Consider the following 15,549-nt stretch of genomic DNA (forward strand, 5'->3'; position numbering starts at 1 on the left):
CTCCATTGGTGTCAGTGCAATCACTCCAGATTTTCTCCCCTTCCCCTGCCAGCGGCGTTACTTTGGATTTACACCAATGCAACTGACTCCAGAATCAGCGCCCCCTGGTCTGTGTGATTTTCTGAGAGGTCTCGGGACTCCCTGACATGCTGCCGGAGCCGGCCATGGAGCGGGTTGGGAATTATTACAGCAGCCAGGAATTTGGTTCTTTATTGATTATTTAAAGCAATTACACCACCAGCCACGTGGGAAGGGCCAGCATGGGTGACTAGGGCCTGCTGAGGCAGGGGCTGCAGGGAGGGCCGCCCAGAGGGGCAGGGAGGGGGCCTGTGGGCAGGGGGCCCTCCATGGGATGGGGCACAGGGGGCCGTCCAGGAAAACGCCCCTGGCTGCCGTGGGACTACAACCCCCATGATGCATCACGCGTGGGCTCGGCGGCCGCCGTAGCTCCTGTCACATGACCGGCGCCGCTGCCTGCCCGCCGGGTCACATGAGGCGGCTGGAGCCCGATGCGGAGCCGCCAGCGGCAGCTGCCCCCCAGCCCGGCCGCATGGCCAACGTCGCCAAGAAGGTGTCCTGGTCCGGCCGGGACCGCGACGAGGAGGACGAGCCCCCGGCCGCCGGGGAGACCACGCCGCTGCTGAACGGCGCGGGGCCCCCGCCCCCCCGGCCGGTGAGCGAGCGAGGGGGCGGGCCCGGGGGGCTGCTGTCAGTGGGGCTGGGGGGGGGGGGACCTCGCCCAGGGGCCGGTGTCAGTGGGGCTGTGGGGGGGGGGGGGATCTCGCCCAGGGGCCGGTGTCAGTGGGGCTGTGGGGGGGGGGGAGATCTCGCCCAGGGGCCGGTGTCAGTGGGGCTGTGGGGGGGGGATCTCGCCCAGGGGCTGGTGTCTGTGGGGGGGGGGATCTCGCCCAGGGGCCGGTGTCAGTGGGGCTGTGGGGGGGGGGATCTCGCCCAGGGCCGGTGTCAGTGGGGCTGTGGGGGGGGGGGGATCTCGCCCAGGGGCCGGTGTCAGTGGGGCTGTGGGGGGGGGGGGATCTCGCCCAGGGGCCGGTGTCAGTGGGGCTGTGGGGGGGGGATCTCGCCCAGGGGCTGGTGTCAGTGGGGCTGTGGGGGGGGGGAGATCTCGCCCAGGGGCCGGTGTCAGTGGGGGGGGGGGGGATCTCGCCCAGGGGCTGGTGTCAGTGGGGCTGTGGGGGGGGGGGAGATCTCGCCCAGGGGCCGGTGTCAGTGGGGCTGTGGGGGGGGGATCTCGCCCAGGGGCTGGTGTCAGTGGGGCTGTGGGGGGGGGGGAGATCTCGCCCAGGGGCTGGTGTCAGTGGGGCTGTGGGGGGGGATCTCGACCAGGGGCCGGTGTCAGTAGCGCTGTGGGGGGGGATCTCGCCCAGGGGCCGGTGTCAGTAGCGCTGTGGGGGGGGATCTCGCCCAGGGGCCGGTGTCAGTGGGGCTGTGGGGGGGGGATATCTCGCCCAGGGGCTGGTGTCAGTGGGGTTGCCCCAGTGGGGGGGTATCATTCTTCCTGCCCTGGGGAGTCTGGGCTCGCTGTAGCTGATGCCCTGTATCACCCAGTTGACCTGTGCACATGGACTGTCCAGTGAGCAGCAAGCCCAGTTGCGTGTCTGCCTCTTGCCTCTCCCCCCATCCTGGTCTGCTCGCTTCACCCCCACCTGTAGTCCCAGCTGGGCTCTGCTTAGCCTCCGTGGTCCAGCCATGCAGCCCCAGCCAGGCTTGTCGCAGCTGCTGCTGCTGCTCTGAAGTGGGTGCTCTGTCGGTCGCAGAGCCTGGCGGAGCTCTGAGCGCTCCCTTTGCGGGAGTTCAGCCGGGGCTGTGCTACTCCCTGGGGTAACTGCACGCAAGCTCCTGTAAAAGGAAGACGTCTGGCAGAGCCCTGCGCGGGGTGTTGGGCAGCTCGGGCAGGGAGGGTCTGGACAAATGCTGCAACATGGCAAAGACAGTCTAGGTAGTGAAGTGACAAGGGTCCTGGGTGAAATAAATCTGTCCGGTGGCTCATTTGAAGAGCAAGTGGTTGCTACAGGCTCTACGCAGCCTTGAGGCTTGGGGGAGCTTTAAACTGTGGCCCTAAAAGAGGGATTTTGTATTGAGTGAGTTGAGGGTGCAGAGAATTCACACAATCAGCTCCTGCCTCCTTTAGTCTTGGTGTTGGTTTTTGTCTCCTGCTGTCTCTGGAGAGCCCCTTGAAACTCAAGTGTCTTCACCACCCTCAGTGGAATTGGAGCAGGCAGCTGTACCCAGACAGCCGCGCTTTCCTCTCCCTGTCAAGAGGGAGGGTACTATGTGTGTGTGCAGTTGTTGGGTGTCACAATGATGTGCTGGGTTGCTGAGCAGTGGGACTGGCTTATTGGTGGCATGGAGGGTGCCTCATTTTGGGTCTGGGACTCCTGAGTGGACAGTGACCTCTGCCAATGGATGGGGGTCGGAGCTTGGCTTCCCAACGGACTCCTGCCCTTTTTCTAGGGTCACTCTCTGCCCTCCTTAAGAGACTGCACTCAGGTAATGCATCAAGAGGGGGTGGAGCATTTCTGGCTGCCTAGGAATTGGACCCATGCTCTGGTTAGGGATGCTGAGCTGATAACGACCTGAGCTGGAGGGGAGAAAATGGAGCAGAAATTGTGTCGCTATCCGGCTGTGCCCTCAGTTACAGCACAGTCCTGCCTGCCTGTCGCTCTTCACTGCTCAGTCGTGGACAGGCCTGTCTGTCTTGTGTCCGAGTCTGGAAAACTGGACTAAAAAGCAGAACTTTACAGGGCACCAGAGTGAGCTGAGATTTCCTACTGTGGCGCCAGAGCAGAGCGTTGGGCAAGTTGCAGTGACTAGGACAACCAGCCAGGGGAAAAACAGAACCTGGCTCTGATTCATAGAGCGTTTCTTGTGTCTCCCCCCACCCCCCCACCCCAAGTCCAGTGACCAGCTAGACACTTGGCCCAGTGACACAGCTAAGCCTGATTTTCCCCCCGAGAAGCCATGTTGCTGGGGGAAGGGGGGGACTGTGACGTGGCAATAAAACCAATGGGCCTGGTGTAAAAAGAATACGTGCAGGAGCTACTAACCGTTTCTTCGTGATGATCCTCGTGAAACATAACGGGCAAAGGAAATCGTCATTGCATAAGCCACGGTCTTGGCTGGTGGGTAATCTGAAATCTCTGCCTGATCAGCTGTGGCCAGTAGGAAGCAGCAGGGTCTGTAGACACGGAGAGGGGAAGCTGTACGTTGTACGAGACCCTTTTAATGGGCTCCTGATCTTCCCCTTTCCATGGCGCTCTCAGCTGCAGGCCAGAAGCAGTGACCCACGGAGACGTCCCCAATTTGTGCTTAAACTAGGGACGTTAAAGATCAGTTAATTGAATAGTCGATTAATCTCATGAATTCTTATCTGTTACTCGACTGATCTATAGTCCCTGGGGGTGGGGCCAGAAGCCAGTGTGCTCCGGCCCCACTCCCGAGGAACCCCCTGCCACTCCATCAGAGGCAGCAGCATGGGGAGTCAAGTGGGAACTGGTCCTCAAGGGGAGCCTGTTTAAAAACCAGTTCCCCTCGCAAACTGGCTGCTTGTCACCCCGCACTGCTATCCAGGGGAGGGGCTGAGCTCACAGACCCGGCATGAGCTGGAACTGAACCCGGGTTGCCTGGCTCCTAATACCCCCGCTGTGACTCTGCATTTAAAGTGTAAGTCCTGGACCCAGTGCGAGGCTGGGCTGCTGCCCAGCCTGCTAAAAACGTACTGAGGGCAAGGGGTGGGGGGAATGTGTGTAGCCTATAGAATGAACCTATAAGCTTTTGCTTATCTGTTAATCGACTACACTGTTACATCCCTAGCTTAAACACCCGTTTGTCTGGGAGTGAGTTACCTAGCAGGCGGCTTCTGGGCCTGCTCTCCGGTATGAGGCAATGGCTGGAGCAGCTGAGCAGAGGAAAATAGACCTTCTTAAATGGCGACTCATTTCAATTCAGGCAGCACATGGGGTGACGTACCAGGAATAATAGTATCTGGAGTGTGCGATGCTGCTCGCCACGGCAAGCCCTTCACCTGCCCGTGGTCGATCCAGGCTTCGTTCGACAGGAAGCGTCTCTCCCGTTGTAATGTTGGACGCCTGTCTGTGCACCATGTTCCGAAGGGACGGCTGTTAGTATGGCCTGTCTCCCGGTGGGGCATGTTGCTGGCTAGAGGAGTTGTTTGCGGTTGTGTATTGCACAAGCTGTCGGGAGTTCTGGCTTGGAAGGTGCTCCCTGGCTCATGAGTCAGAGCTTACAGCTGTAACCTGGTCTGGCGAGTCGGGGAACGTCAGCTGTTCCTAAGCTGGGCCTGGCACGGCTCAGTGAAAACCCAGGAACGGGAGAGGGACCGGCACTGCCAGTGATATTGCTGTGGTACACATTTAACGGCATCCGCTTAACCGGGGAGGTTAGGCTGAGCATAGGATCCCAAAGATCAGAGGAATAGGGAAGCTTCAGAAATGAAAACGGTTCGGCTTTTGCGCAGAGGGAGACTGATGAAGATTGGGCCCCGTTTGCTTGTGGTAGCCACAAGAAGAGAACACAGGCCTATGGGTACTGTAGAGAAGCGCCCCATTGATCTTTTTTATCCAGGCTCATGAAATATTCATTCAATAGCCAGGAAAGGCAGCAAATGGAAAAGCAGAAAAGGAAATCCTTGTTTGCAGTGCTGGGGGTGCTCACAGATTAACTACTTTACGCTAACCTGTCTGTCCCACCTGGTATTTACTGTGACACTCAGTCCCCGTCCAGGCCTGGCGAAGAGCTCTGTGTAAGCTTGAGAGCGTCGCTCCCCCGACGGGCTGCCCCACCTCGCCCACCTTGTCCGTACAAGGAAACGGTTACCTTCTCCTCGAGACACCGCTAGCCGCCGTCCGATCTCGCTACGGCCAGGAGCGCGGTAGGATGAATGGCGATGGGCCGTCTGCAGGGCTGAGCATGTCTCTCGTTACGGAATGAACATACACGTGTTGAAGTCAAAGGAGAGAATTTCTTCTGTGTCAGAGCCGGAGGCGTTCACTGCCTGATTGGGGAAGACACGCTGTGTGAGCTGATTATTAAATAGCCATCTAGACAGACACCTGTCGGGGATAATCTAGAATTCTAGACGGTGCTTGGTCCGGCTGTGAGGGCAGGGGACTGGCCTTGATGATCCCTCAAGGTCCCTTCCAATTCCAGTGTTCTGTGATCTTCTACGAAGCTGCTTGTGCTCTCCTGAGGTCCCATGGATTGGCCACCGTCAGGAGGAGGCTACTGAGTGAGATGGTCCCGGGGTCTGAATTGGCAAAGTGGTTCCTGTGTTCTACACCCCTAAGCCCCCGCACACACGAATCAGATAACACGACTGTACCCTACCGCTGAAACGCCTGAGTCTTGTGCACAACTCATCCATCAAAAGGGCTTGGACAGTTCAGCTTAGCACTTGATACTAGGATAAGGGATCTTCATAAAAACCCCACTACGTGTGTGTCTCCTTCCTTCCCGTTCACCGGGGTCTGATCAGATCCCCTCCCCCCCCCCAAGGTAACTCACAAATTGAATATAAAATATTTAGACCCTCTGCCCAGGCTTGGTGTGAATTCCCAGGCAGGAATGATGTTACATGGGCTCAGAATTGCCGAGGAAGAGCCTGCCTTCTAATCCACTGTGGGTACAAGCAAACTTTATGGTGGTGTGACTGGTCGTATCCCTGCTGTGCCTTTCGCTGTCTCTGCTTTTCTTGAGAGTAACTTTTTTGGACGGGGCGAAAGGGGTAAGTTGGCAGATGGATTAGTCCAGCCATGCGGGGAGGCGTGGTCCCAAATACTCAGCTCCCTTATGCAACCAATGTCAGATTGTTGCGTGAGTTTATAGGCTGTTGGGAGGTTATCTGTGTTAATTAGGGACGTACAATCCCGTTTAATTGGTTAACTGGTTCAATGTTATGTTGGAGTAACCTTCCGCCCCCTGCAGGCAGGGACTTCTCCAGCCCACCAGAATATCCCCTTTCTGCAGTACACGATCACTTCCCTAGTCTCTGGCCATCTTAGCTAATAGCCATTGATAGACTTATCTGCTGTAAACTTAGTTCTTTTTAAACTGAGTTATGTTTTGACCCTCATGACGTCCCCTAGCAAGGAGTTCCACAGGTTAATATTGCATTCCCTTGTGTGGGGAAAAATACTTCCTCTTGTTTATTAACTTCATCACCTGCGCCCTGGCTTCCATATTGTGGGAAAGGGCAAATAACACTTCATGGTTCGCTCCTCCCATGCTGCTCGTAATTTTTAGTAGTCCGCTGTCATGTCTCCCCCTTAGTTGTCTCTCTTGTACGTTGAACAGCTGCCCTCTTAGTGCGAGGCCTTGCCCTCCAGCAGCCAGCGCAGGGACGGGTTTGTCACCTGTTGGATAACCAGAGGCTGGTATGAAAGATCCCGGCCCCTTGCGTGGCCCAGGGTAGCACCGTGGTCAGGATGCGGGCGTCCTCGCCTGGTCTCAGCAGTCGCAGGAGGCGGCGTGCTGTGCCTCTCACAAGGTGTGTGTTAGGTGCGGAGGCTGGAGTCGGGCAGATACTCTCTGGGGATGGCAGGTTTCTCCTGAGGTCTCTTAGCCACAGGATTTGAGAGACACTTTGGGGCCGATCAGGATTCCCCCTGTTCAGAGGGGGGCAAACCAAATATGGGCCCTATGCTCTTCCCAGCAAGTGCTTCAGCAGCCGCTCTATCTGGCCAGTGCCCCCTTTACAGCAGGGCCCCTGAGGACTGCAGCTTTATTTTCCCCTGGTCTGTGTGGTCATTCAAATTGCTCCACGGAGGTGGGGTGCGGGGCCATGGCTGTTGTTGTTTAATATCGTGCATGTTCCAGAGCCGGGTTGTCAGCATGTGATGGTGCAGAGGATACAGAAAGGAAATAATTATTGTCCTGTGACCCTTCTCCGGAAATTAAAAACCCCTCGAATTACAGTCCCCAGCCTGCGGCCTAGTTTACTCACCACGGACAGAGTCAGACGTTAAGTTGAGTCAAATGCTTCTTGTTTATGGTTCTTCAGAGCAAAGCTGGGAGGTTGTCAGAAGTTTGCTGTGTACACAGTCTTCGTGTTTGTTCTGTCAACGTTCATTAGCGCTGATTGAAGTCACGCTGTTATTCACAAGCGAGGGTTGCTTCATGGCTAGTCCGCCGCCTGTAGCTACTGTGCGTGGTGCAGAGTTTAAAGTTTGGTCGCATGTAGGCCAGTTGCTTCTGCCTGAATCAAATCTTGTGGATTCTCGTTGTTGGGGGGTTGTAACCGATATTCCCTCTAATTTTTCCATCTGTGTGCAGATTTTCTTTTCTATCTGTGTGGAATAAATTTTGTGTGTGCAAAGGCTTGTGTGAATGTGCACCATCAATATAAACAAACAACCTCGCTGTGCGCACTCTGCTAATCAGTTGGGTGGCATTGGAATCTCTCCAGCTTCCAGGGAGCAGTGGTTGTCACCCCTCCGCAGGTGTAGGCCTCATTAGCTCTGTGCCTGGGTGTCTCATTCCTTGCTGGGATGCTACTAGTTGTGTTGGCCTCCTTGTCAAGCAACACCGCTGTGGTTCCACCGTGCTGCACCAGTGGGCCCTTTGTCATTGTTCACATGTCATCTTAAGCTGATGCTGACAGTGTCTGACCTCGGCCATTGGACCGTGTCCCAGAATGCTGCTCCCTTTCTAGAACGTGCAGTTGGACGAACTGGCCACGGTGCTAGAACCCGGCAGCACCTTCGTTTGCAACGTCGACTGGCGCCCGAAGTCTGTAGTGAGCGTCCGTCGCAAGGAGCTGGGGCAGGAACTTGCTCCGTTCTTCAGAGATGGTCACCAGCTGCAGTCGGAGAGCACCACGCAACACTTGCTATGCGAGCACAACAGAGACCATCACACACAGTAACAAACCTATGTCACCTTCACAAGGATCTCCCCTCCCTCCCCCACACACACAAACCCTGACACGGGCCCTGGCAGGAGCCATCCTTCAGACACCCACTTCAAGGAAGTTCCTTGTTGGTCCTTGGGGGTCTCTGTGGGCCCGATCCAATCCTTCCTGAAGGACTGTCCCTCGGCGGGGTCGGGAGGAAGGCCCTGAGCCACTTTAACTCCGGGCTGTTTGTCCAAGAGTCCTTTCTTCATTGGCCTGTGGAGAATCTGGCATGAATCGGCACGTGCGGCTCTCCTAGGGGTGGCTGCAGAGGACTGGTGAGCGGGGAGATGCCATTAGCGTCCCCGTCCCTAAGAGACGAGGTACCACCAGTGCCATAGAGTGTTTCCCAAAGGTAGTAACCTCTTACTGCATTTGGATTGACTGAATTCCATACAGTTTGCCCAGAACATTGTCTGTCTGTAGCAGTGACAACTGGTGGTAACATCAGACCAGCCACGTCAGTCGTATTTGCTCTCCCCCACCTCTCTTGCAAACATCTGCTGCTATCCGTGTGAATCAAAAAAGTCCCATCTGGGCTTAGCACCCCTCTAAGCAGGAGCCTGTTCCTCGGAGAGCCTGGAGGGCAGTTGCTTTTCAGAGGGTTTGGGTGGTTTCAGGGTTGGAGCTCTAAATGCTGAAGAATCTGCTTTGCGTCTTAGTCTGATGTGCCAGTTTCATACGGTCCTGGTCCCTCTGCTCAACAGTACGGGAGTTTGTACACCAGCTAATACACGGGGTCTCCGCTTGTGAGTTTCCTCGTGTGTTTTCTCCCCATAAGGTTCGGCAGTGGAAGCCCGACTCAGCCTTTCCCTGCCAGAGGCCCCCGCAGAAGATGCGAGGTCCACGTCTTGGTGCTCCCGGTCAGACCAAGAGCACTTGAGTGTCTAGTTTTTCTACCCCTCCCGACTGCGCCCGTCCCTTCACGCGGTAAACGCTTTGCAGGGGACGCTGCCCTCCGTACAAAAGACTGTTTGTTGCAAAGTCAATGCGGTTTGTATGGCTGCCTTTGCAACGGAGTTCTGCGCCCCCCCCCCCCCCGCCCCCGAGGAGTCTGGGCTATGCACTGAGCCAGGCAGGCAGTCTGGTCTGAAAATCATGGTACGGGATTGTGGCATTGGAGACCGTCATAAGGCAGGGGGTCACATAAAGGGGTCCCTCCGCCCCCCCGGCTACAGCTCCCAGGTCATTCCAATACCGTGGTGACGTGGGCCCGGCTGTAGAACGTTCACATTGTTACTTCGATGCTTGGGGGGGGGGGGGGGGAGAGAGAGAGAGCGAACGAACGTACGTGATTTGTTTGTGCTGGCTCGGGATTAACCTGTCAAACTGCATCCTTGCCCACCCCTGATTTAAATTCTGATTTCCTCCTTCATGGCTTAAATGGATTTGCCTCCGTCTAGGCCTGCAGGACTGTTTAGTGCAGGAGCATGCGCGAGATTGTCATCTGCATATGGCAGTGGTCTCCAGTTCAGTGCCCGCGGGTGCCATGGCGCCTGCTGGGGCATTTATCTGCGCCTGCCGAAACATCTGGGCTGGCCCCGGCGCATGGCACATGCGTGGTGCTGGCCCTGGGTGTGTGGCGCATGGTGCTGGCCCCGGCCTCCCGGTAGCCACAAAAGGTTGGGGACCACTGGCGTACAGCATCGGCCAGACGAGCGCTGGGCAATGGCAGGCAGGCCTGGGGGTGCGTTTTGGAAAGGGTGTTGATCGTTGCAGACTGACCAGCCCTGCTGCTCCGTCCGTCAGGCGGCGAGTCCAGTGCGCCTGTAGGTCCGTCGGGCTGCCCCTCTCCCCGCGTTGCATGGGCTCCCGCCTGGCAGTGGGACGCGGTTTCCTTGTTTCCCTTTGCCAGGCTGTGACTGCAGGCCTGGCTCCTTCCTGTGCTGCGGCTCCCGTTGGCCTCTGGGCCCGGCCGGGCGGAGGGGATCTGCGGAAAGGGGCAGAATTAAAATAGCTCCAGCGCCCAGTGAGCTCGCTCCCCGCCCTCTGCCCGGGCCGTGCCCCCCTCTGCTGGGGCGGTCACACTTCAGAGGCCAGGGCGGATGCTTTCTGCACCAGCCAAATGCCCATCGCCGCTGGCACTGCATGCTGGGCCCGTTTAACAGGCTTGGTCTAGGCCCTGCCCTTGCTGGTGCCGAGTGATGGGAAGAAGGGCTCAAAATAGCTGTGAAACTCCTCTGTTACGCAAGGCTGCCGGGAGGGCTCGGCTCTGGGAACTTGCCTTGCAGAAGAACCTGTCCTCCCAGCTCTGGCTGCTGAGAGCGCCCGGCGTGGCTGTGGCAAGCGCTCCGGGAACGGGCCGCCTGCTCCTGAGAGACGCCCGCATGGGTTGGGCTGCGCTCGCTCAGCGCGTTGGAAGCCGCCGCCGTCGTGCAAAGCGCGGGTGCCTGCCTGGCGGGAGCGAGCGACGCGCTTTGACGGGCGCGAGGCCGACTCGAGGAATGGGCTCGGCAAGGGGCGGGTCACGTGGGCTCCGGGGCGGGGCGAAATCAGAACCACCTGTGAGCTGACCCCGCTCCAGGCCAAGGAATAACGGTGCCCCGATGGTGCCCAGGGGGTTCCCTGCGGAATGGCCCCTGGAAGGGGGAAATCTGTGGGTCTGTGCTCCGGGGGGTGATCAGTTACCGGCCAGGCTCTCCGGAGTCACGAGGCACCAGCGGTTTCACAGGGCTACGGCAGTTCCTCGTCGGAGAGCCCCGGCCCTCTGAGCCTGTCTCCCTGCCAGCTCTCTATGGTGCCTGGGGGGAGGGATGCAGCTGTGCAGGAGCCATGTGACACGCGATGGGGGGGCTGCTTTGGCCCAGCTGGGGCGAGGCGTCCCCCAAAGCAGGAAGAGGGCAGCACCGGGGCGCTCCAAAGCCTCAGCACAGCTCCTATTGCCCGCGCTCCCGGGAAAGGGGCGGGAGGCGACATGGCTCCAGCGTCCCTCCCTTGTGCTCTTCCCTCCTCTGCGGGGGCTGCTGGGTTTCCCCCAGGGCGTGGCCAGGGACACCTCCAAGTCTGACTGGCTGGAGAGGGCCTTGCTGGGTTTGGAATAGGGGGAGAGAGCAGCATCTTGGCAGGGGGTGGGCAGGAGACGGGCTGCAGTAGGCGAATGAAAGCTCGACGGAGGGAGAGGCCCTAGCGGAGCGCTGGCCCCTGGGTGCCAGGCTCTGGACGTTCCACGAGCGATGGACGGATGGGCCTGATCCCAAAGGGCTTAGCCTACGCGGAAGGGGCTCTGGGTCTATGGGCCTTGCTGGCTGGTGTGCGTGCACTCTGCTCCGTGCGACAGCCCGCACGCTCGTGAGCAGGGAGCGTGCACGAGTCCTAACCCCTCCGGGCCTCTGCGAGCCCCCTCCCGGGGTGTCGTGTAAGTGCAAACCCCCCCCCCCCCGCTGCGGCACGCGAGCCCTTTCCAGCTCCGAGCGTTACCCGCGAGGCAGGGAACCCGCCCCCGGCAGCTCCGGGGTCCCTCCACTGAAGGAAGCAGCCCCTGGCTTGCGGAGAGGAGCCATTTCTCCAGCCTCTGGCAAGGGCGAAGGTTCATTGCATTAATAGCCGCTGCTGACGGCTTCCGCCGGCCCCAGCGTGTGTCCTCGCTGGCTCGGGGAGCCTGGCCCCGGGGCAGCCACACCTTGCCCGCCAGAGGGCTGCAGCCAACACCTGCCCGGTGGTCGCTTTGTGTTGAGCCAGCGTCCGCCTGGCCTGGCCTCTACAAGCGAGTGGCCCCGTCAGCAGAGAGCTCTCGCTGGGTCGCAGTCGGCTTGGGCCCCGCGCTGGGCCACTGCTGCTCTAGAGCACGGGGTGCCCTGGCCTGAGAGGAGGCCGTCCCATGCTCCTCCCCTGCATGGAGACCTGGGCATGGGGCCTGACAGAGGCCGGGGCTGATCGGAGGGAGGGAGGAAGGGTGGCCCAGCGGGGCTCAGTGCAGCATGAACTGGAGGGCGGGCAGCTGCCAACCTACCGCCCTGCCAGGGGCGGGGCATCCGGATGTCTCCCTGGAGCATCGGGGCCGCGAACCTGCTGCCCCGGGGAATGTCTGTGCACTGACCAGTTCTCCCTTCCCTCAGTTCCCCCATTCGCCCTTCCTGCGCCTCGGCCAGCTGAGCAATGTGGATCTGGACGACGACGTGCGTGAGCTGGTGAGTGGCCCGGGAAGGAGCCAACGCCCCCGGCCCACCCTCTGGCGGCTCCTCCGGCCTCGCGCGCTGGGGCCTGCCCAGGCCGCCACGACGGAGCCTGGCGCTGCTCCCGAGGGACCAGCTCCTCCGGCCTGCAGGCTGGGGGTCTGAGCGGCCGTAGGAAGGCAGGTCCCTTCCCACCTCCTCATGCTGCGCATGGGAACGTGTCCGTGCAGCTCCAGCACCTCCACCGGGCCGCCCTTCCTGGCGAGCAAGAGTGGGGGCAGCGCTTGGCAGAGCAGGGGGCTCCTTTCCCTGCCTCATGGCGCCCCCTCGGGCCTCACCCCGCTGAGGGGCTTTGGTGCCTCTGAAAAGCTCCCAAAGTGCCTCCCGGGTTCCGGGTGTCTCGCCGTGGGCTCGCCTTGCTGCAAGCCGCGTTCCCCTCCACGGGGCGACTGGGCTGGGGGTGCAGCCGGGGGCCCCTCGGCCTGAGGAGCAGCGCAGTACACGCTGCTAGCACCGGGGCTGTCCTCGCGGCTGCGTGGGCAGAGCGGCGTTGTCGTCGCTGCACACGTGCCGCGCCAGCCCTGCCCACTGGAATTGGGCGGGAAATCCCCGGGGAGCAGCCCGCTCCGAGCTGCGCTCTCTCTGCGTAGGACGCTGGCCTGAGGCAGTTCTGGGGCCTGCTTGGTTGATAGACGTTCATAGCCAGCAAGAGGCAACTGCCGCAAAGTGGCTGCCCCGTGGTGCCGTCTGGGAGCCTGGCGCGGCCAGCCAGAGCAGACGCTGTCCTGCCCGTCTGTGCCCAAAGCCCCTGGCAGCAAGCAGACCCCCCCCCCATGCCGTCTGTGACAAGGGGGGAGCTGCTGCCATTGGCCACCTCCCTCAGCCCCGCTGTGAGGCAAGACCTGGTGAGACGCCCGGGCTGAGCTGCCGCCCGGGTCTTGTGTCCCCCCAGGAAACGGAGACCCCCAGCCAGTTGCCCAGTGAGATTCCTCACAGCGAGAAGCTGCTCTCGCTCCGATACGAGGTAGGCACCCGGGGGAGGGCGTGGCGAGCTGGGACCACGCGGACGGGGAAGCGGGTGGGGCTCTAGCCAGTGGCTGCTGGGGCGGGAGGAGGCTGCGAGGTCCGGGGGTGGGGGTGACCTGGTACGTGGGAAAGCTCAGCATGGCTGCTCTGGCGCCTGTAGGATGGCAGGACGCTGTCTCTGGAGGGGCTCCCGGGGGCTTAGTGGAGAAGGGCACTGGACCCGGCGGGTGCGCACAGCAGGGCGAAGCGTGTTTCATTGGGGAGGGGCAGGGCGGAAGCTGGCTTTCCCTACAGGGAGGGGTCACCCCCTTCCCCCCCACCTGCGTGACCAGTGCAAGCGTTTCCCTCTCCCTGGATCTAGAGCCTGGACTATGACAACTGTGAGAACCAGCTGTTCTTGGAGGAGGAGAGGCGCATCCACCACACGGTGAGTCTGGCTGGGCCTGCCAGCCCAGGTCCCGACGAGAGACTCCAGCCGCCCCCAGGGGAACTGGTCCAATGTCGCTGCGGCCGAGGGCTAGAAACACGGCTTTTCGGCCGCCCAGTGCTACTGGGAGGCCCCTGGGGGCAGAGACTCCGCTTGCTCCGTGTTTGAGCCAATTCCTGTACATTAGGGCCACTCCTAGCTCCGCCAGGGCCTATCTAATACCGGTTTGCTTGGGGGAGACCAGGTGTGGGACCCTCTCTGCCGGGGGGGTTGGAGGAAAGGAAGCTGGTCCAAAGAGCCTAATGGCCAAAGTGATGGCATGAAATTCTGCCGCCTCTACGCAGGGACGCTACCGTTGCTGGCCCGGAAGGCGACTTGTCCTAACCAAACAGAGGCAGGAAGGCAAGGGAGCTGACCCATGAGACTAAATACCTCAGAGCCAAGCCCGGTCTCCAGGGCGTGACCTGGAAGCAGTAGGAAGGAGCATGCGCCAAGGCTGGTGCGTGTGAGGAGGCCGAAGGGCACCAGAAAAGCAAATAGCCGAGCAGAAACCCAGCGAGAAAATGTCTTTAATTACTTCAGCCAGGAAACCTGCCAGATCTGGGGCGGGGGTCTGCTGACCCCCCGGGAGTAACAGCAGCAAGGCTGCTAGCCCAAGAGCAAGGCAGCGTGGGCTCTTTGCCTCAGCTTCCACCACAGAGGATGTGGAGGAGAGGTGTCAAAACAGGATGTGCTCCGGTACCAACTGATAAGCAGGGCGCAGTGCTGCAGAGTAGCGCCTGCCCACTGGCCAAGGGAAGACGCGCGCTCGGCCGTTGGGCCGTGGTAGAAGTGGAAGGGGGGAGAAAATGTGGTGGTGCTGATATGCGAGCCAACGGTTCAGCCTGAGACCCACGTGCCTGCTCTGGGCCTTTCTGAGCCCATGGCAAAGGGGCAGGAGTGTTGACTCTTTAGCTCAAACACCCAAGGAACGCTCAGGAGAAAGGAAGTCCTTGTTAATAGTGGAATGGACACACAGACCGTTGTCTGTCTGAATGAGAGTCCTTCCCCTCCAGCAAGTCCGGTTTGATTCTCCCAGACTCCTGGAACAGATGAGATGAGGCCAGATCCCCTAGTGTTCAAAAGCATAAAGAAAGCCCTCCCCGGCAGGACCTACCCCCGTCAGGAGAGGGCAGAGAGCTGGCCAGGCTGTCTGGGAGCTGCCTGGCCCCAGTGCTTTGTGCGGTGCTAAATCGCGAGGAAGGCGGGTTCCTTGGGGAAGGGGCGGGGTGTCCGGGGCGGTGACCCCGCCCTGCTCCCCGCGGGTGCATTTGGCTTGCTGTGCTGGGCCGAAGGAGTCCGATCTGTCCCCCGCAGGCGTTCCGCACGGTGGAGATCAAGCGCTGGGTCATCTGCGGCATGATCGGGATTCTCACCGGCCTCGTCGCCTGCTTCATCGACATCGTGGTGGAGAAGCTGGCTGGGCTGAAGTTCAGAGTGGTGAAGGACAGTATCCTTCCGCTGCGAGGGGCCAGACACACGGGGCGGGCGCAGCCGGGGGTCGCAGGGGCTCAGGGCAATGGAACAAGAGGCTGTCCGCACAGTAGCGCGCAGAGTAAATTACCCACCGGGGACCTCCAACAGGACATGTCTGCAGAGGGCCTGGGGTGTGTGGATCTGAGTGAACTACCCCTGTAGACCTAACTCTGTGTCTGGAGCAGGCTGAAACTCTGGTTAGATCTGGGGCGGCCTGGGCCGAACTAGTGGGTGCCCTCGTGATCTGTGTCCGGAGGGGAAATTTGACCTTTAAGGAGAACAGCATCCCTCTTCCTGGGAGTCCTGTCTGGCTAGCGCCTGAGCATCGAGGTTCCCACAGCCGAGGGGCCTCCTGGCATCGCGTCAGAGGCAGAATAATGGGATATTGGCCCGTGATTCCCGGCTGCTCGCTAGAGAGGAAGGATGGGTATGAGTCTTACTCCCTCAGCTGGCCCTGTCGGTCACGGGGGCCTGTCATGTGCTCTGCACAATTGATTCCTCTCATGTTGGCCTCTTGCTAATGCGATTCGTGGTCCGTGCGC

General features: G+C 60.1%; 1 protein-coding gene across 1 annotated transcript in view; it reads left to right on the top strand.

The window, feature by feature from the left end:
• The first annotated feature begins 460 nt into the window (after positions 1 to 460).
• CLCN7 (chloride voltage-gated channel 7) overlaps positions 461 to 15,549 on the top strand; it is a 41,027-nt gene continuing 25,938 nt past the window's right edge. Inside the window, exons 1-5 of the mRNA XM_075899147.1 lie at positions 461 to 673; positions 11,983 to 12,054; positions 12,992 to 13,063; positions 13,427 to 13,492; positions 14,849 to 14,981. Of these exons, the coding sequence (XP_075755262.1) occupies positions 491 to 673; positions 11,983 to 12,054; positions 12,992 to 13,063; positions 13,427 to 13,492; positions 14,849 to 14,981 (526 nt within the window). The 5' untranslated portion in view covers positions 461 to 490. The remainder of the gene's footprint in view (positions 674 to 11,982; positions 12,055 to 12,991; positions 13,064 to 13,426; positions 13,493 to 14,848; positions 14,982 to 15,549) is intronic.

The sequence above is a fragment of the Pelodiscus sinensis genome, chromosome 16 (genome assembly GCF_049634645.1).
Source record: "Pelodiscus sinensis isolate JC-2024 chromosome 16, ASM4963464v1, whole genome shotgun sequence".
Lineage (NCBI taxonomy): Eukaryota > Metazoa > Chordata > Testudines > Trionychidae > Pelodiscus > Pelodiscus sinensis.